Below are 20,854 nucleotides of genomic sequence, written 5' to 3'. Positions count from 1 at the left end.
ATTTATTATGTGGGTACCATCAAATCAGATCTGACTGGTACAGGAGGAGATTGCCCTCCTTTTCCAGCAGAGCATCTGGTGGATTCAAACCATGTATCTCTGGGATTGCAGTGCTGCTCTTGCCACTAGGCCACCAGAGCTCCCTTTGTTTTATTGTTTTGATGGGAGAATTCTTTCTGTATAATTTTTGCAGAGCAAAAAAAGTTGTGCTGTGCAGTGCAGTGCAGTGGCTGGCTTTTATATGTCCATCATCTTTCTAATTCCTACTAAGTGATTGGTTCAGTGTGGTGATTAATATTGTATGTCAACTTGGCTGTGATTCTCAGACTATTGTAATTATCCTATGGGTTGTAAATCCCAACCTCGATGATGTTAATGGGGAGCTCTGGTGGTGTAGCATGTAAGGGGTTGTGCTGCTAACTCAAAGGCTGCTTCTCTCTGGAGAAAGATGCTTAAGCTCCTGTGTGATTTACAGCCTCAGAAAACAGCTGGAGGGCGGCTACAGGTTGATTCTGACTTGATGTCATGAGAATGTTGCTAATGAGGTAGGAGTAGAGGCAGCTATGTAACGATGTAGTCATTCCCCATAGTGTGATCTGGTCCAGTGTAATGAATAGGGAGGAATTAACACCTTGATTCTGTTCACAACCCTGATCCAGTCTCCTCAGGGGTGTGGTCTACATTAAATACACACACACACACACACACACACGCACACCCCTTTGAGTGACTCTTAAGTCTTAGAAAAGTAACTTATGCTCTTGCATATCCACCAGTTTGGAAAGATAAAAAAACCATTGGCAATACCAGAGATCCAGTGGGGATCTGAAAAGTGGTAGTAACAGTGGGTATAGATCAATGGTGATTAATTTTATACTGTGTATGGGAATGATTGTAAGAGGCACAATGTGAGGGGTAAAAACCCACAGAAAATAATAAAATTAGAAAAAAATATTGGCGATGCCAAGTGTTTGTCAGAAGGGGAAGCAACAGCAACTCTCATGTCCTGTTGGTAGGAGTATAAAAGACCACTTTGTACAACAGTGTAACTGTCTTTTCAATTGAAGATGAGCCAATCTCTGAGTCATTTTAGTTCTAGTAGGTACCACAGGTTAGGGGTAGGCGAACAATGCTCTTGACCTAGTCTATGTAGCTCCTTGTTTTCATAAATAACATGTGCAAATACAGCCACACCTATACAATTTGTTTCCCTTCTCAGGGGCTGCCTGTGCCTTCAGAATGTAAAGGCTGCAGCAGACAGGATCTCTGTGACCTGCACAATGTGCAGTATTTGTACCTGGTTCTTGAAGGAAATGTTTCCTATTTTTGCCCAGATGCATGATTCTTTTAAAAAATTTTTTTTTATTATTAGTTTTAATGAAAGTTTACAGAGACTTAGGGTTTCCATTCATTCATTGTTGCACTTTTCTCCCTGCCCACTCCTCCCTCCCCCAATTCACTCTTCTTTTTGAAAAGTAAAGTTCTTTCATTGTTATACAATCTCTCCCCCCAAGTCCACTCCACTGTGCAGCCTTCATTCTGGATTCTTAAAGAAGAGTCCAGAGCCAGCCGTATTGACAGCACCTGGGAGCTTGTAAAAAGTGTGGAGTCATCTGTACTGGAACATTCCTAAGGGATGGATTTGTGTAAAACTTTAAGAAGTGTAGCCCTGAAGAAGTTTATGCTTACGTGAACCAGGAGGCACGTGCAAAAACTGTTGAGAGCAGCGGTGTTCACGATAGTCCCAGATAGGAAGTATCCCATCAGCATATAGTGATGAATGTAGTTAGGGCCCAGCCTTCCAGTGGGAAGTGCTCCTGAGCAATCACGTTCAGCCACAGCCGAACAAGGTGGGTAGATTTCATGGTGGTCATTAGAAAGGCATTTTTTTATTATTTGTTAAAATATACTTAAAAATTGTTAAAATGTCAAAGTGTACTTCATGTGTTCTGTTTCAAAATGAGAGGGGCAAAGAAGCAAAGTCAAAAGCTAATTATTTAGAAACTTTATTATGTTAGCATAATAAAGAAGGGTGGGCATTCTCCTCCCATGCTGTTAACTGCCCCTGAGAGCCTGCGGAGGGTCAGCTGTGGGTCGGTTCTGACTGAACAGCACACAGCAGCAACAACAAGAAGAGTCGATTGCTCTCAGCTCCTCACAGCTCCATCTGGGAGCCAGCACCAGAGCTGAGAGCCAGTGTCTTCATACAGAAGACATTTTTATTCCCGAGAATGAGCCTAGTAGGAAACAGAGGAATCTCCAATGAAAATAAACTCTCCTTTGGAATGAGGAAAACTTCACTGGAATTGGAGAACTGGAGTGGTTAGGACACTCAGCTCCTAACTGTGTGGGCGGGGGTTTGAACCCACGGCCACTCTGCAGGGCGAAGTTGTGGCAGTCGGCTTCCACAAAGGTGCATAGCCATGGAAACCCTTGGAGGGCAGTCCTGTGCCATCCTGCGGGTTCACTATGAGTCAGAATTGACTCAGCTGCAACAGGTTTGGGGGTGTTTTGGTTGAAGGGCAGCAGCCAGGTTGACAGATGCCCTTGGCCTGTGGCCTGCCCTCGACTTGGAGGCTTTTTTCACTTCTGTCCTCCACTCTCTGCTGAACCGCACTGTGCTGGTGGATGCCGGAAGGAGGCATGGCTTGTCCTGTCTGCTGAGAGAGATGTTTGAGACCCTGGGGTTTCCATCTTCAGGCAGATAGACCGTGAGCTCGTTGTTTTGTTTGTGTAAGAGCAGGGCAATTCTGTTCTGTGAGCGCACGCCTCAGAGGGCCTTTTTGTGCTTGGAAAACAAATAAGTGATGGAGTTTTTGGCATCCTTGTCAGGGCCACTGTCTCTACAAATCTACAGCTACTGCCATGAGAAGTGTGTAAATAACTGAAGGTGATAGTTAACCATTTAGAAGCTGATGCGTGTCCTCCCAGGGACAGCTTCCAGATGAAACTGTTGCCTGTGCAGCTTTGTAGATGGACTCTGGTGTTTTATAGATATACTTTGGTGTTTTGGGTGTATATTAGAGATCAAGAGAGAGTTATCTGTTGATTTATTAAGATAATAACTATCAAATTGCCATGGAAACAACTCCTAACTGACCCTCCAGTGGATTTTCAGAGGCAGCTAATTGCCTGGGAGGAAATTGCCCATCCTTCTCCCCTGGAGTAGCTGGTGGATTTGAACCGTGTGCCTTCGGGATTGCAGCACAGCTTCTTGTAACTAAACCACCAGTGAGAGAGAGAAAGAGAAGGGGGGGGTGCGAGAGGGAGAAAGAGAAAGGGTGGGAGGGAGAGGAGAGAGAGACAGAGAGAGGGAGAAAGAGAAAGGGAGGGAGGGAGGGGAAGAGAGAGAGGGAGAAAGAGAAAGGGAGGGAGGGGGGGGGGAAGAGAGAGAGAGATACTTGTTTTGTTTTCTTTTTCTTCTAAGTCATTTGGAAATGGTTTTCTAAATCTTGGGACATTTTCAGAAGTAGTTAACTGACGTGCTATCCATGCTGAAGCGTCTCATGGAAGCCTGTAGCCCATGGCAGGTATTGGGGGGAGAGGAGAGCTGCCTGGGTGACATACATGCGTTTCTCCTCAGGCAAAGCTGGGAGCAGCACGTCGGCGATGTCGGAGAAGGTCCGCACCAGGCTGGAGGAGCTGGATGACTTCGAGGAGGTGAGCAAGGCCTTCAGGGAGCCGGCTGTTCTCCTGCCAGCGTGGCTCCATCTCGACGTCTGCTCTGTGACAGGCTCTCAGCCAGGCCTGCCCGAGGAGGCCGGTGCCTGGCACCCACTCCCCCGGGCTCTGACTCGGTGCAGGGCAAGGGGCCAGCCGTGCAGCTGGGTGAGCTCCTGGGAGCTTTCTCAAGGTGATTTTCCTCGTTGTGCTGCCTGAGCCAGCTCAGGTCATCTGAGGACAGTGTCTCATGGGGAGAGTCCCCTCCCTGGGGTGGATAATGATCCTGCCTTCAACAGAGGCTGCACACAGCCTCTCTGACCTCTGCATACTTTTCAGAGATTTGACTCCTTTGCCAACTCTTCCTACATTTAACATGCAAATCTAGAATTTTTACCTCTCTTGCCAAATCTAAGCTGACAGCTGCAGGGTCCATGTTCTTATGTTTAACCAGGACACGCCTTATTCAGGTTGCCACGGTCCTCTTTGCCTCAGTTCACTCAGTTGTCACTGGTGATTACTAACCCTGAAGACACTGAGTTGAATCCTGTGAGCTGAATCATGCAGCATAGCATAATTGATAATAGTCTCAAGTAGATCCGGATGGCCTGCGTTTGAATCCAAGCTTTATCAGTTGGTGATTCCAAGATTTTGGGTATGATATTTTACTACTCTGTGCCTGGTATTTTACTGCTCCGTAAATTCGGAGGCTGGACTTTATGAGGAGGAATGTGGCATCAGGATTGGAAGAAGACTAATAAACAACCTGCACTAGGCAGATGATACACCTTGCTTGCTGAAACTGAGAAGGACCCTGAACTGTTTGCTGCAGAAGATCATAGACTGCAGTCTCCAGTATGGACTGAAGCTCAACATCAGGAAAACAAAGGTTCTCACCACTGGGCCAATTGGCAGCATCATGCTAAATGGAGAAGAAATGGAGATTGTTAACAGTATTAGCTTACTTGGTTCCACAATCAACACTCTTAGTACCAGCAGTCAGGAAATCAAAAAGACAAATTGCATTAGGAAAGTCAGGGACATCTCCAGAGTGCTAAAAGAGCAATGATGTCAGTCTAGAGACCAGGGTGCACTTGATTCAGGCCATGGTCTTTGCAGTTACTTGCTACTACATTAGAGAGCTGAACAATGACTAAGGATGACAGAAGAATTGATGCCTTTGAGTTGTGGTGCTTTAGAAGAGTATTGACCAGGGAACTCTGGTGGCCTAGTGGCAAGGAGCTGCACTGCAATTCCAGAGGTACGTGGTTCGAATCCACCAGATGCTCTGCTGGAGAAGGAGGGGTAGTCTCCTGCTGTACTAGTCAGAACTGATTTGACAGTACACACACACACACAAAATTTGAAAAAAAGAAAAAGAAGAGTATTGAACATACCATGGGCTGCCAGCAGAACAAACAGATCTGTCCTGGAGAGGGTGAAACCAAATTGCTGTCTGGAGGCAAGGATTTTGAAGTTCTGTCTCACATGCTTTGGGCATGTTGCTTGGAGGGACCAGTCCCTGGAGAAGGACATCATGCTTACAAGCGTGGAGGGACAGTGCAGGAGCAGAAGACTGAATGAGGTGGATTGCCACAGTACCTGAAATAATAGGAGCAGGTGTGTCAGAGACAGTCTGGCTCAGGATAGAGCAGGGTTCAGAGACATGGTACGTAGGGTTGTGGTGAGTCACAGTCAACTTGATGGCATATAACAACAAGAGCAAAATAAGCCAGCTTCTGGAAGTATCTATAGTCTTGAAAATCCTGTGGGCCTGTTCTCTGTCCAGTAGGCATCCACTCAGTTGCAATGGGCTTGGGCTTTTTTGGTTTTAGGGTTCTGTGAAATAGTTGCTCGTCTGTCAAATACTTCCTTCTCATCGTTTGTCTCAGTACATGTTAATGTCTTTCTCATCTTTATCCCATACATTCTCTGAGTGCAAAAATAATAACTTTGAGCTCACCTAGTATCTTGAGTACCTAGTGTCATGCCTGGCCCTCCTCTTAGCCCCTAGTTACTGTTTGTTGAGTGAAGTTCGGGCTGTTACCCTAATTTCCAGATGAGAATATTGAGGCTCAAGGAGAAAACAGTTTGTCTAAGGTCAGATAGCTGGTAAATAGCTGAGCTAGGAGTCACCTGAGAACTCGCCTGCCTCAGAGGTTTCAATCACCTCATTCTGCTCATCTCAGAGTAAAACTTGAAGGTCCTCTTTCTTTGATTGTCAGAGAAAAAGGCCAATCGCAGGGAGCTGTGAGGAACTCCTAGAAAACTGAGGTTCCGTCAGGACCCAGGATTCTTCCTTAAGGATGATGTGCAGGTTTTTCCTTCTGTGTCAACACTTTCTGTCCTTTTGCCCACAGGGATCCCAAAAGGAGCTGTTGAACTTGACTCAACAGGATTACGTGAACCGCATCGAGGAGCTCAACCAGTCGCTGAAGGATGCCTGGGCCTCGGACCAGAAAGTGAAGGCTCTGAAAATAGTCATCCAGGTCAGCTCTTGGGAATTTTTTTTCCCCCAGAAATTTCTTTACAAAAATCTTCTGAATAATTAAGATTTTTAGAGGACTGTCTTCAAGGTTTTACCCTATTTTATCCTATTTGTTGTATTTTCACCTGCTTTCTGTGAATGACTGTGACTACGAGTACTGTTTTTATGAGATGACTTAGACCAAGGCCACCATGGACAACTGTACAGGTCCTGCACTGCACAACTCCAGGAAGAACCTTTCAGCCTAGATTGCAGTGTTAATTATGTCCCCTCTGATTATGCAGAGCAGTGGCTCTGATGTTAACCCTGGACACATTTATAATTTATCCAGACTAAAGATTGAATAACTTGTCAAGAGATTTCCTTGACAAGATTACTTTTATATCTTTATTGACTGTGGGTCCCTGGCTTCTATGTTTTTGAGGCGTGTTGTTGTGTGTTGTCAAGTTCAAATCGACTCTCCAGTGGACTTCCACAGGCAATAAATTGCATGGGAGAAGATTGCCTATCTATTTTCCAAGTTGCAGTTGGGGGATTCAAACCGTGTGCCTTTGAATTGGCAGTGCAGCTCCTTACCCACTAGGCCACCAGAGCTCCCACTGAGGCATGTTACACAGGTTTATATATTGAGGGAAACAAGTTTACAGTGTTAGGAGAGAGATGTTTGTTGAACTGGCAAATCTAGGCTCACAAAGAAGAGCATTTATTCTGTTTCTTCATCCTCAAGATCGTCTTGGAAAAACAAGCTTTGAAATACCGTAGAAAGAATAACTTCCTGCTTTGTCCTTTTGCGAGCAGAGTTCATAAAGGGTTCATGTGCCTCCATTTCGGTTCAGAAGGCAAACCCCTGTTTGGTGTGAGGATGTGATAACGGGACATTTGTTTTCTCACCTGTTTCTTTGGAGGAAGGGCATGAGTTTGTGGGAGCCTTTACGTGGGTATTTGAAGTCTTTTAAGATGACTCTTTGCATCTTGTGGGCTGTTTTCACGGCAAGACACACAGCTGAGTCGCCCTCCTTTCCCTTCCCTCACCCCTCCTTCATTTACAGAGTAAATATTCTCGAGAAAAGGCTTCTCAGCCCAGGCACATGTGATGGGAGCTGCTTGCTGAGGAGTTCCAGTGAGAAAAATGTCTCAACTAACAAGCTTTCCTGCCAAATATTTGTATTGGCAGTCTCCCTCCATAGAGGATTGTGGGGTAGAACTGAGACTTCTAAGAGTTTCCCATGGGGGGTGGGGAGACTTGATTCATGCCTTCTCAAGGAAAGTAACCATGAGAGCGATTTAATTAACTCCGTATCTGGTCAGTAGTAACTCCTTTACTTACTGTTCTTTAAAGACTGAAAAAAACTTCAGCCAGAAAAGGTCACTAGGATGAGGAGTTCTGACGAAGGGGCTTTGCAGAAAGTTTGAGTTTTTGTTTTCAAGCAGCTTTATGAAGATCTGTGTTTTATACTCCCTCAAATTCATCCACTGTAAGGCAAGTATGGGGAGACTTCATCTCACGTATTTTAGATATGTTGTCTGGAGGGACCAGCCCTTGGAAAAAGGGCAACATTGTTGGTAGAGGGTCTCCATTGGTAGAGGGTCCCCAAAGGAGGGGAGACCCTCCGTGAGATGACGCGACCGCAGTCACTGTGAGGCTGGGGCAGGACTGGGCATAGCTTTGATCTGCTGGGAATGAGCCGCTAGGAGTCAGGGTCAGCCAGATAGCACCAATAACCACCTAGCAAGAATGAAAATGCAGTATGAACTTTGGAAGCAAACCGATTAAAAAAAATTATCCGAGGCAGCTGTCATGGCGGGGCAAGAGGATCTGGTGCAGAGGGAGATTCACCACGACTGGGCACACCGGGAGTGCACTGAGGTCATCACCAGCAGCATCAAGAAAATCGCGGACTTGCTCAATTCGTTCGCTATGTCTTGTTGCTCAAGACTTGAAACGCTTAACGAGAAATTGACAGCCCTTGAACGGAGAAGAGAATACATTGAAGCCCGGGTGACAAAAGGTGAAACACTCACTTAGAGCTGTGCCGTGATGCTGCTGGGAAGTTGCTTTGCAGAACGCAGGCCCACGTGGGAAAGGCCCAGCAGTCTTCAGCGCCTTCTCTCCTTACAGAGCAACAGGGCTCTTCCTCATTTTCTTTTTTCCAAAAGTATATAACCTTTGGGCTGTACCATGTGCATCTTAGGGTGTAATGTGGCATGTGGGGAGAAGTCCAGGGACTCTTGAAGACATTAGACATTTTACCTTTCCAGGGACATGTGTATTTGGGGTACTTAGACCTAAAAGCCTGTCTGTAAGGTTCTTTGCGTCTCTCTTTCTCTCTGTGTCAGACTTTGCTTATAGCTCTTTATGCTTCTGTACTGTTTCTGTAAACAGTCTTTGTCTTCTCTCTACCTTGGCAGGGTATGACAACAGTCCTGGCAGAGACCTTTACCCCCACCAGAGACTGCCAGAGAATGTTTTTGCTGACTTGCCAGTCTCTTGTCCTCTAGGAAGGTCAAAGCCAGGCCCCTACTTGGCTTGAAGGGACATTTTCAGAGTTTTTTTCTGTCACCTGGGGTGTGTTTGCCTCTCATACTCTAATAAATTCCTCAACCTTAGAAAAAAAAAAATAATTACCCAAGAGATCATAATCCTGAATCTTAAACCTAAAAAAAAAGAGATGTATTATAAAAAAAAAAAATCAATACACAAAATAGAAGAATAGAAAAGAATGAAAACTCCGTGGTTTTTGGAAACTTATAGATGTGTCACAGACTCACTTTGGAACATTTTATCCTCTGCCTTTCTCATCTCGTCTAGTCTCATGAGCCTGGAGGACAGTAGAACTGGCACCAATGATTTTTGAAGCTTTACAGAAGTGAACAGCCGCATCCTTCTCTTGCGGAGCAGCTGTTGACCGCTAACAGAGGACCTTTCTATACCATCCCAGTGCTTAGCCCAATGTGGCACGAGAACATTTTCGAACCCCTGGAGGATTCCATCAAGCCTTTTTTTTTTCTTGCGGTCCAGCCCTGCTCCTGCCCCCATCCCAGACAACTTCTGATCTCCCTTCTGTCTAGAAATGTATCTTTCTCTCGATGTGGCCCGGTAAATGGCATTGTTCAAGACATAGATCCTTTTCTGGTTCATAAGCATGATAACTGGCAGTTCGTACTTCTGTATGACATGTGCCACCCTTTAAACCTTTTTAGGACATAGGCACACTACCCATCTGACATGAGGGGAAAAAAGAAAGACATAATCTTTTGCATTTAGCTTCTTTCACTTGGTGTAACTTTCATCCAGGTTGTAACATGGGTCAACACCACATTCTTTTTTGTGGCTAAATAGTATTCAGACTATTATCCCATTTTGTTTATCCGTTTATACATTGTTTCTACTCTGTGGTACTTTTGAGTAATACTTCTATGAACCTTGGCAAGTGTCAAGATTTCTTGTCTCTTTATGATACAGTATCAGTTCCATTGAGTGGATAGACCAGATTTTGTTGATTCATCCATCTGTTCACAGACACTTGTCCTGTTTCCCCCCTTTGACTGTTGTGAACAGTGTTGCATTTAGCACTGTTTGAATTGCTGCTCTCTTGTCTTTTACTTATCTTCCTAAGAAGTCAGATTGCTTGTTGTTGCTGAGTGGAGGCAGTAAATCATACAGGAGTTCATCTTTTTCCTGTGAAGCAGCTGGTGGATTCGAACCTGCAAGCCTTTGCATGAGCAGTACAGTTTCTTACCACTAAGCCACTAGAGCTCCTTTATTGTTGTTTGGTGCCATTGAGTCGAGGATGACTCATAGTGATCCTGTGAACAACAGATCCGAACCCTGTTCATCCTTAATGTCTCTGATACTTTGATACTTGAGCCCATTGCTGCAGTTACCATGTCTTTCCATCTCGTTGAGTGTGTCTCTTCCTTTTGCTGACCCATTACACTTCCAAACGTGATGTCCCTTTCTAAGAAATAGCCTCTCCTAGCAACATGTCCAAAGTATGAGACACAAAGCTTCACCATCCTTGCCTCTAAGGAACACTCTGACTGGGCATTTTCCGAGAGATACTTGTCTGTTCTTTTGGCAGTTCATGGAATAGTCAGTACTCTTCTCCAGGACCACAGCTCAAAGGCATCAGTTCTTTATTTATCAGTTGTCTTTATTCATTGTCCAGCTCTCAGATGCATAGCCAGCAATGGAAAAGATCATGGCCTGAGTCAGGTGCACCTTCGTCTTCCAACTGACATATTGCTCTTCAGTATTTTGGGGAGATCCTTGACAGCAGACTTGCCCAGAGTAATATGTCTGCTTATCTCCTGATTGCTTGTACTGAGGGTATTGACTGTGGATCCAAGTGAGAGAAAATCCTTGACATTTTCAGTCCTTTCTTCATCATGATGTTGCTTATTGATCCATCCAGTGGTGAGGACCTTTGTTTTCTTGATATTGAAATGCAATCCATATTGATGACTATAGTTTTTGATCTTCTGCAACAAGTGCTTCAGGTCCTCCTTGCTTTCAGCAAGCAAGACTGTGTCACTGTATAACGCAGATTGTTGATGAGTCTTCCTCTGATCTTTATGCCAAATTCTTCTTCATAGAGTGCAGCTTCGTAAGTTATTTGCTCAGCGTACAGACTGCACAGGTGTGAAGAAAGGCAACAGCCCTGACACACACCTTTCCTCATTTTAAACCATACTGTGTTCCTTTTGCTCCTTTTGGACAATAGTTTCTTGGTCTAGGTCTAGATGTCTTATGAGCATAACTAAGTGTTCTGGGATTCCTATTCTTAATGTTTGTTGTGATACACGCAGTCGAATATGACAGTTGTATATTTAGCTTTTCAAGAAATGCCAGACTGTTTTCTGCAATGACTATGTCATGTTACATTCTCACTACTGCCTTTTGTTTGAATTGTGGCCGTCCAAGGACTAAATAATGGTATCTTATTGTGGCTTTCATTTGTATTTCCTTAATGATTTGCTTACCTCTGATACGTGTGGGTTCCTCAGGCTCAAAGACACTGGATATGACCAGAGAAGAGCCATCTCCTCCAGTTAGCAGCTGTGTTTCCGATGTGGGTGGAGTAGAGATTTTAGCCACCGAAGAACTCGTTTTGTGTGTTCACGTCATGTAACTCACAATGAGATGCAACAGCTGCAAATACCCATTAATAATTGACACAAAAAGTGTCCAGAGGCTGGATCTAGAAAAACTGGAAGTTGTCAGAAATGAAATGAAATACAAAAAGATCAGTATTCAAACATTATTGTTGTTGTATATCATCGAGTTGGAACTGATCCATCGCTGACCCCCCAGCAGGTTTTCAGAGGCAGTTAATTACCCGGGAGGAGATGGCCCATCTTTCTCCCATGAAGTGACTGGTGGATTCAAACTGCATACATTTGTGCATTGGTAGTGTAATCACTAAGTCATCAGAGCTCCCTATCTGAGACATGACTGAGTGGAAATGGGCTAATAATGGCCATTGTGAATCAGTTATAGATAGTTTTCTTTGCCTGGAATGACATGATGAAGGGAAATGACATCACATTCATCATGAAATGGAATGACCATATTACCATTCAATGCCATCAGTGCAGTTGTTATTATTGTTATGTGCTGTCAAGTCACCTGTGACTCATAGTGACCCTATGCACAATAGCTCTGAACCCTGCTCTATCCTGAGCCAACCTTATTGTTTCTGATACCCACCCCCCATTTCCCCAGTCACTGAGTCAATGCTTCTTATAGAGCGTCTTCCTCCCCTGTGCTGTTCCTCCACCCTTCAAGCATAATGTCCATCTCCAAGGACTGGTCCCTCCTTGCAACATGTTCAGAGGATGTCGGACAGAGCTTCAGAATCCTTGCCTCCAAGGAGCAGCCCGGCTTCACCCTCTCCAGGACGAGCCTGTTTGTTCTCTTAGCAATCCATGCCATCAGTGATAGGATAATATTTATACATTTACAAGGAACTCTTGTTAATAGTGACTGTTACTCAGAGTTGTACACCAGGCACTAAAGCCAATGATGAAGAAATTGTGAATGTCTACTGGCTTCTGGAATCTGTAATTAATCAAACATGCATTCAAGGTGCAATGCAAAATTTGGAAACAAAAGAAGGATTGGTAGGTTAGCACATTTTACCTTTGTGATAAACATGAGACTAGAGATTGGAGAAATGACCATAATTATAGAAAAGCTTCAGGTCTTTTGTTTATAGGGTCACTTTGAGTCATGCTCAACTCTATGGCAATCAACAACAACAACAACACTAGATGTTGCATGTTAGAGTTTTGTACAACCAGTGCATTGCAAATACCTTTTCTTTTTTTTTTTAAAAAAAAAAATTTTAAAAGGCTGCATAAAGGACGACAACTATGAATGTGGACCTCACCAGACAGAATGCACAAGAATCCAATCAGCTGTGTTTCTCTGAAGAGAGAGTAGCAAAGCTCACTTTCATCAGTCAGAACAAGACCAGAGACCAGCTGTTGAACAGACAATCCATTACTCATGGGCAAGTTCAAATTCAAGCTGAGGAAAATGAAAACAAATCCACGCGAGTCAAGTAGACTCCAAGGCAGTGGGTTTGGCCCGGAATGGAGCTGCGTTTGTATTTGGAAAACCAACCACCCCAAGCAGATTGTTTCCAAGACAAGTTTAGGAAACTGACAGTGGACTCTTCAGAATAGTAGTTTCAAGAAGAGAATTTGAATTTTTAAGGTTATTATGATTTTAATTTGGGATTAAGAAAAATTCCCATTTCTGTTTGCCTTCACAGCATACGTTCTGTGAAATCAACTTGGGAGACAGCCCAGGCACAGATGTTGGGGAAGCCCCAGCTGTGTGTCATTTGCTGTCTTCAGTTCACATTTCCCCTCTAAACTCAACAGTGGGCAATAACTCATGTCAGCGAGGTGATGGTAGGGGCGAGAGAGGTCCCATCCCAGGAGTCCAGAGCAGTGGAGTGCAGGCAGCATCTAGGGCTGGACTTCTCTAGCCCTGAATCTTGAGGAAGTTGCTTCAGTTGGATCCTTCCTAAATGTCATAAAAACCATGAGGCACACCACAACAAGATAAAGGTAAACAACCCAGTTGAAAAATGGGCACAGGATATGAACAGACACTTCACCACAGAAGACATTCAGATGGCAAAAAGACACATGAAGAAATGCTCAAAATCCCTAGTTCTAAGAGAGATGCAAATCAAAACAACTATGAGATATCATCTCACCTCAGTAAGATTAGCAAAATTCAACAGAGCAGCAAACAATAAATGCTGGCGAGGTTGCAGAGGAACTGAAACCCTTATTTACTATTGGTGGGAATATAAAATGGTGCAACCACTATGGAAGACAGTATGGTGCTTTCTCAAAGAGTAGGAAATAGAAATACCATGTGCAGTAATTCCACTACTGGGAATACACCCTAAATAAACCATAACGGCTACCCAAGCAGATATATGTACTCCCATGTTTATTGCTACTTTGTTCATAGTAGCAAAGAGTTAGAAACAAACCCAAGTACCCATCAGCAAACAAATGGATATAGAATCTGTGTGGTATATTCACACAATGGAATACTATGCTGCATTGAAAAACAAGGAACTCATGAAATATATACAAAATGGGTAGCTCTGGAAGACATTGTGCAAGACATTATGCTGAGTGAAATATCTCAGTCACAAAAGGACAAATACTGCATAGTGCCACTGTTGTAAAACTGGACTGACATTGGGCTTGGGGAGAACTTTAGAAAAGAGGGGATAAATAATGTACACTGCATTGAAACATATGAGGGAGAGAACTGTGTAAAAGGGATATGTGATTAGGTATTATTGTCTTGACAGAAGTCCAGAATGAAGGCTGCATAGTGCAGTGGACTTGGGGGGAGGGATTGTATAACAATGAAAGAATCTTTTACTTTTCAAAGAGAAGAGTGAACTGGGAGGGAGGTTTGGGCAGGGAGAAAAGTGCAACAATGAATGAATGGAAACCCTAAGTCTCTGTAAACTTTCATTAAAAATTAATAATTACTATTATTATTTAAAAAGTGTAAATAGGGGGAAAAACCCACAAGGCAAAGTATCAGGTAATAACAGTCCATTCCACCCACAGGCCACATTCAGGGTTGGCAGCATTGTTTCCTAGCTAACATTTCTTTACCCCAGTAACATTGGGGCTGTAAAAGAATGTTTCATAAATCAACCTCATTGTTTACTTTTAGACAGGAACTGTTGATAAGAAATTTGATGAGAGAGTAACAGCAAACAGAAAACTCACCACTGTCTACCTCTCAATACAGAGGCTCTCTCAGGGAGCTCTGCTGGCCTAGTGGCAAGAAGCTGCGCTGCAATCCCGAAGACATGTGGTTTGAATCCGTCAGCTGCTCTGTGGGAGATGGATGGACAGTCTCCTCCCATGCGATTAACTGCCTCTGAAAACCCACTGGAGGGTCAACCATGGGTCATTTCGAGTGGACTTTCAGAGGCAGTAATTCACACAGGAGGAGATGAGATTGCCCCTCCTTTTGTGGAGCGGCTAGTGGGCTTGAACTTCACGCCTTTGGGTTGACAGCGCAGTTCTTTACCACTAGGCCATCATTGCTTCCTAAAAGGACCTTTCAGAAAGACCCAAAGTTTCCTTTTTAATTTTTGTGTGGCCTTTTTATAGCTGATCGCCTGTTGGAATGATGAAATACAGTAGTTATTTAATTCCCTTTACTGACTTTTGAACTTCGGAAGACTTCAGGACATGATATTTGGCTTTTCCAAATAAAAATGACATTTTCCTTTCTTGTTACAAATGAGGCTTTCATTTGGAGTGTGTGGGACCACGCGGTGTGGCTGCAGCGTTCTACTAAGAGCGTGGAAAATGCAGACAACTGTTTGGTGACGATAAAGAGCAGGTTTCTTTTTATGGAGAGAAGTTTGGGAGTAAGTACAAATGATAGATGCCAGTTTAAGAAATTCCGGGAGTTTACTTACAGGCTCATTTCCTAGAAAAAAGATGCTTCCTGGAATAAAGTAGAGGATGCCCTCCTGGGAACCCGCTGTGCGCCACCTGGGAGAAGAGTGATGAGGAGACATCCTTTGTGTCTCTTGGTGACTTTGAACACTAACCCTTGGCTCACCGTATGAACAAAGAGACCTTTCTGGAAAGGATTTCCTCAGTTTGTGTCCTCTGCAAAGAGCTCGGGTGCCATAGGTAGTGTGTCATGCTGCTAATTAAAAGGTCAGTGGTTCAAATCCACCAGCTGCCATGAAGGAGAAAGATAGGCACTTTCTTCCAGTTAAGATTTACCGCCTTGGAAATGTGACATAGGATGGCTATGAGGCAGAATGAGCTTGAAGGCAGGACGGGAGCGGCCCCTACAGGCCCCTGCATGGTACGAACAGTTCACATGCTCCACTCCTACCCAAAACTCAGAAGAAAGGCCTGGCAATCTGCTGCTGAAGAGGCATAGTCCGAAGGGCTTGTGGAGCACAGTTAGCTCCACTTTAACACATAAGAGATTACAGCACGCTGAATCAGCTTGAAGACGGCGGTTGGGTGTCTTTGGTGGCTTCTGGGACTGAGGGGGTGGTGTACCTCCTGAAAGACTCGTGGGAACAGCATCCAGCTCCTTTTCTTCTTCTTCTTCTTCTTTTTTTTTTTTTAAATAAAAAAAATTATTGTTATTGTAATGTGCCTTCGAGTTGCTTGCAACTCATAGTGACTCTGTGTACAACAGCCCTGAAACCTGCTCTATCCTGTGACAACTTTACTGTCTCTGACACTCCTACCCCCATTACCCCAGTCACTGTATCAATCCATCTCATCGATGGTCTCCCTCTCTTTCTCCTTCCCTCCACTCTTCCAAACATGATGTCCCTCTCCAAGGTCTGGTCCTTCCTTGCATCATGCCCAGACATTTGCCAGACAAAGTTTCAGAATCCTTGCCTCCAAGGAGCAGCCTGGTTTCACCCTCTTTAGAGTGAACATGTTTGTTCTCCTGACAGTCCATTCAGCACTCTTCTCCAGCACCACATCTCAAAGGCATCAATTCTCTCTATCATCTCTAGTCATTGTCCAGCTCTCTAGGCATATAAGTTTTTATTTTATGTTATTTGCTTACAAAATCTGTATACATTGTGTTTCACACTATCCTTAATTCACATTGTGTTCCATACAAGCATTCCCATTCTTCATATTTTATAAAATTAATCAGGCAGCTCTGGTGGCCTAGTGCAAGAAGCTACACTGCAATCCCAGAGGTACATGGTTTGAATTCACCAGATGCTCTGCTGGAGAAGGAGGGGCAGTCTCCTCCTGTACCAGTCAGATCAGATTTGATGGTACACACACACACACACACAAAAAAAATATTAATCAGCACTGAACTAGGCTTACCTCTGACCCCTTTTCTCAGGAGCTCAGTGATTCTGCTTCTCCTGACACCCCTGTTCCCGGCACCCCTCCTTCACCTTGACGCACTTAGAGAAACATCATTTTCCCCACTAACTCAGACCTGAACAACCAACCTTTGTTCCTTTTCTGTCTTCTCAGTGTTCAAAACTGCTTTCGGACACGAGTGTTATTCAATTCTACCCGAGCAAATTTGTCCTCATCACCGACATACTTGACACGTTTGGTAAGTGCCGGTCACCCTCATTTGAGATCTGGGAGGTAAGCTTACTTTATCAGCAGTTGACAGGGAGAGTTGCTTTAAATTAGACTCTGCAGTGGTTTAAATAACTTGGCAAGTCGGGAGAGAATCCAAGACGTTCCCCCATGCCCATTAATGAAGATTCTGTGTTTGAAAGAATCAGGAACCGTATTTTTTTTTTCTAGGCTTCTTATGGGCTTAGTAAAGAGAGTGGGGGAAGTGGATTAGGCTGGACCACCGCCTGGTCTAGGCCAGCAGCCCCATGTCTATTGTCATAGCACAGACATCCGAAATTCTATTTGTTCAGAACAGAAATTGACGTTGAAGTCCATCCCCTTTCCCTGAAACCCTCACCCGCACAGGGTTTTTGTTTCAGAGAATGGTTCCAGCAGTTACGTTGGAAATCTAGAGCCTGCTTTCTAATGCCTCATGTTAAGTCCTGTTGAGTCAAATTCCTGAATCTCTCCCCAGTATATTCAGTATTGCCCCCCACATCCCCAAATCTGCTATGACCTTAGACCCAGCCAGAGCCCCTGCCAGCCTGGATGGCTGCTATGAGGCCAGCCTTTTTCCTCAGGTCTCCTACTGCTGTTCTCTCCACACTGGGCAGGAGGACCTTTCTGAACCCACAGAGGAGTCTCAGTTGAGGAGCCCAGCCTGCTGGCCCCTGGTGACTCAGTTGGTCGTTGCAGCCACAAGGCCACATTTTGAGCAGTTTGCTTGCACCACATGCAACCTTTTAGGCCATCAGTGGTCAGCAGTGTGTTCCCACAAGTCCACAGAAGATAGAACAGAGCCTTAGCCGTGTTATTGAGGAGGGGCTTTTATCCCAGCAGGTCTTGTCTGTCACTCATTGGAAAATCTAATGTTTCGGAGGGAAAAAAAGGATTTATCACAGAGACCCATTTAGTTCTGTGCGTCCCTATCCAGCCCTATCCAGAAGATTGGGGCTTGGCTGTATTAGCTCAAACTTTTCTGCCTACACATGATAGAACATGAAATTCATATTAGCCTCACAGAAAGGAGCATTTATTTACTTATGTTGTAAAATGCAAGGTTATTTGGTTTCTGGCTTCAGGTACAGCTTGATCCAGTAGTTCAGTGTCATCAGGACCTCTTCTTTTTGTAATGCTTTTTCTTTGGTGCATTATCAAGCCCCACAAGAGGCCCTCAGCTTTTACTATCTCATGGCCCAGGGCAAGAAAACAACTTATTTTTTTCTAGTAATTTTAACAGAAGTCCTTGACATTCCAGCTCACGGTTTAACTAGGCCACTGGTCGGTCTTTGAGTCAGTCATGGCATCAGAGGACTGAAATCTGCCAACTACAGATTTTGTTAGCATCCCTCCACCCACAAGGGCAATGCCAGTGTCAGAAATAGGTAGAAGAGAAGCTACAAGGGGGGAAAAACAAGAGCTGACCTGTGTCAAGATGGGGCCTGCCTGGTGCAGGTGACTTGGAGGCATAGTGTGTAGTACCTGTATCATCAAAGAAAAACAGAGACCCTGCCTCTGTGTTGTAGACTGAGAGTAAAGTACGTTAATAAGTATTAATAATGAGACAGAACACCAAGAATGTAGAAGGACATAGAGAGGTAAAGCAGGAGGGGAACAGTGATGATCTCTGCTTCCCTGTGCCTTTATTGAAAATTGCCAGGGAGCAAGTCACAGAGAGAATTCTATGCGAATGAAGCTAAACTCTTTCCATTGAAGACTTTATGCTTGACTCAGGAGGGAGAGGTTAACAAATACAAGAATCATGTAAACACCTAAAGTTTGCCTTAGTGCCTACCTCTGTAAACATACAAGGTTTGCCTTAGTGCTTTAGGGTGAATTCCAGCTTTTATCCATGCCTCCCTCATATCCTGATAGAGCATTTGGTTTATTATAAATATTTAGTATGAAATTGGGCTTCCCACACCTTTGTGTTGTTACACTGTAGTAAAGGAGCACTTGCCGAACAAGGAAGTAGGTTGTACTCAGGACTTGATTCAGGTACGTGAAGGCCCTGTGTGTCAGAGCAGAGAGAGCCCTGCTCCAGGGCTTTTTAGTGGCTCACCTTTCGGAAGCAGATCTTTGTCCTGAGGCACCTCTAGTTGGCTTCGAACCACCAGCCTTTCTGATAGTGGTTGAGACTTGAAGTATTTGCACCACACACACAGAGCCCAGCAGAGAGAGAAGTGAGGAACTGGGCAGGGAGGGGAGAGGGTTGCAGGTTTAAGTCAGGTGGTCAGGAATGGCCTCACTGAGAAGCCGGTACATATGCAGATGCTGGGAGGGATTGAGCATTGAGCCACAGGGTTCTCCGGGGTTAGGGTGGGGAGATTAGGCCCTGGGGCAGTCTGGGGTGGGATTCACCTGGTGTGTTCAAAGAGCTGGGAAGAGCCTGGGTGACTGGAGCACGTTGGGTGGTGGGGACCATGACATGTGTGTGAACACTGGGAAGATGTTGACCTTGACTCTCAGGGAGTGTTGCGATCTGATGGGTTTTGTCCAAACTAGACTTTAGAGGCAGGGGTTGGGGCAGGGAGCTTGGTGGGCCACTGTGGTGGCACTTGTGAGATGGTGGTGACGTGGGCCGGGGGAGGGAGTGGAGCCACAGCTCTTAGCATAGAGGCCAGCATGCAATCTGCCATATACACAGTTTACTCTTGGGATGAGGGCGTCCGCCAGGGAGGGAGACTGGACCAGGCCTGGTCCTCCTGCACTGACATTTTTCTTGGTTCATTGATGCCTTGGCTTCTGGTTTTCCTTGACAGCCTCTTGCAAGTTTCTGTTCGTACATCAGCGTCCTTGAGTGAGAAATGTCTCCAACCTATAGGGCTGGCCTGATCGGGACAGCGGGACCTTCACCTCATGAGAACATGAGGCAACCACTTGCCAGCCCTTTGCTGACGGCAGCCCATTCCAGACGTCACACTTAAGCAAGCTGGGGTGAAGGGCCAGGGCCTGCTGTCTTGGGGTGTCCCAGGAAGTAGCTGGGCTGGGAGTTAGGAAAGGAATAACCTCAACAGTGTCCCGTGCAGGAGTCTGTTCTGCTCCGCGTCGTCTTCGCTGATCATGTCGTCGTTTAAGCAGCCCTGTGAATGGGGGTGTCTTTCACAGAGGAGGAAACTGAGGCACAGGGATGTGATGTCATCTGAGCTGGGCTTTAAGTTTACATCTCTTACAGTAAAAAAGAGCCTGATTTACTTCTCTGAAGTTTTGCTCTTGGGAGAGATTTTGTTCTTTGTGAACATTGAAAATGCGTGTACCCTGGGCTGTGCCTCGGGATTCATTCCACGTGGACACCACCCCAGTAGCCATCAGTAGGTCACTCAGTCAGAGAGCGTCTGTGCAGTGGAAGTGGACGTAGTGCTGAGAAGGAACGGGCATGCGCACTGCACCGAGTGGCCAAGGTCTTCAGGATACGTCATTCAGGGAAAGAGGTTGCAAAGCTAGTCGCAGTGGGCACAGGGGTTTACGTCCAGCCCTTGTGGCTGGGCTCCACACTCCTCCTGTTGTCCTCACCTTTGCTCCTTTCCCTTGAGAAATGGGCAGATTCTGCTCCCAAGAACTTGTGAGAGAATTACATGACAGACTAGAAAGGAAACATGACAGACTAGGAAGGAAACATGTTTTCCCCCTGCTAAGAGCTTCCCAGCAGGACCAGGGCAGATGGCTCTGAACAGCACCTGGCGCAGGGGAAGTTCAGGTGCTCAGGACATGCCATCACTGGTCACCCCTGGGGTCCAGCGTTGTTTCTAAAGTGTATCTTACTTGAGGAGTGCGGGAGTTTTGTAATTAAAAGTCCTTAGGTGTAGTTGAGATGTAAAATTCTGTATCATGTGAAACCAGGCTACTACTTGGAGGCAAGGATTCTGAATCTCCGCCTGACATACTTGGGGCATGTTGCAAGGAGAGACTAGGTCCTTGGAGAAGGTCCTTGGGAGGGTTGAGGGATGGCATAGGAGAGGAAGACCCTCAATGAGATGGATTGACTCAGTGACTAGGTTGGCTCAGGATAGAGCAGGATTTAGGGCTGCTGCACCTAAGTCATAAGCAACTCGATGGCACATAACA

The 20,854-nt window shown here is 45.0% G+C and overlaps 2 protein-coding genes across 2 annotated transcripts in view; both read left to right on the top strand.

The window, feature by feature from the left end:
* LOC102867320 (chromosome unknown open reading frame, human C16orf62) overlaps positions 1-20,854 on the top strand; it is a 168,633-nt gene that overhangs the window by 19,270 nt on the left and 128,509 nt on the right. Inside the window, exons 5-7 of the mRNA XM_006892659.1 lie at positions 3,584-3,660; positions 6,021-6,149; positions 16,694-16,778. Coding sequence (XP_006892721.1) covers positions 3,584-3,660; positions 6,021-6,149; positions 16,694-16,778 — 291 coding nt within the window. The remainder of the gene's footprint in view (positions 1-3,583; positions 3,661-6,020; positions 6,150-16,693; positions 16,779-20,854) is intronic.
* On the top strand, positions 7,947-8,174 carry LOC102866907 (probable protein BRICK1-like). The gene has a single exon (XM_006892658.1). It carries the CDS (start codon positions 7,947-7,949, stop codon positions 8,172-8,174), a length of 228 nt encoding a protein of 75 aa, XP_006892720.1.

Source organism: Elephantulus edwardii, unplaced genomic scaffold, assembly GCF_000299155.1.
Source record: "Elephantulus edwardii isolate Elephantulus edwardi_28Jun2011 unplaced genomic scaffold, EleEdw1.0 scaffold00117, whole genome shotgun sequence".
Lineage (NCBI taxonomy): Eukaryota > Metazoa > Chordata > Mammalia > Macroscelidea > Macroscelididae > Elephantulus > Elephantulus edwardii.
The sequence above is the reverse complement of the archived record's forward strand: the minus strand, read 5'-3'. Positions and strand labels throughout refer to the sequence as shown.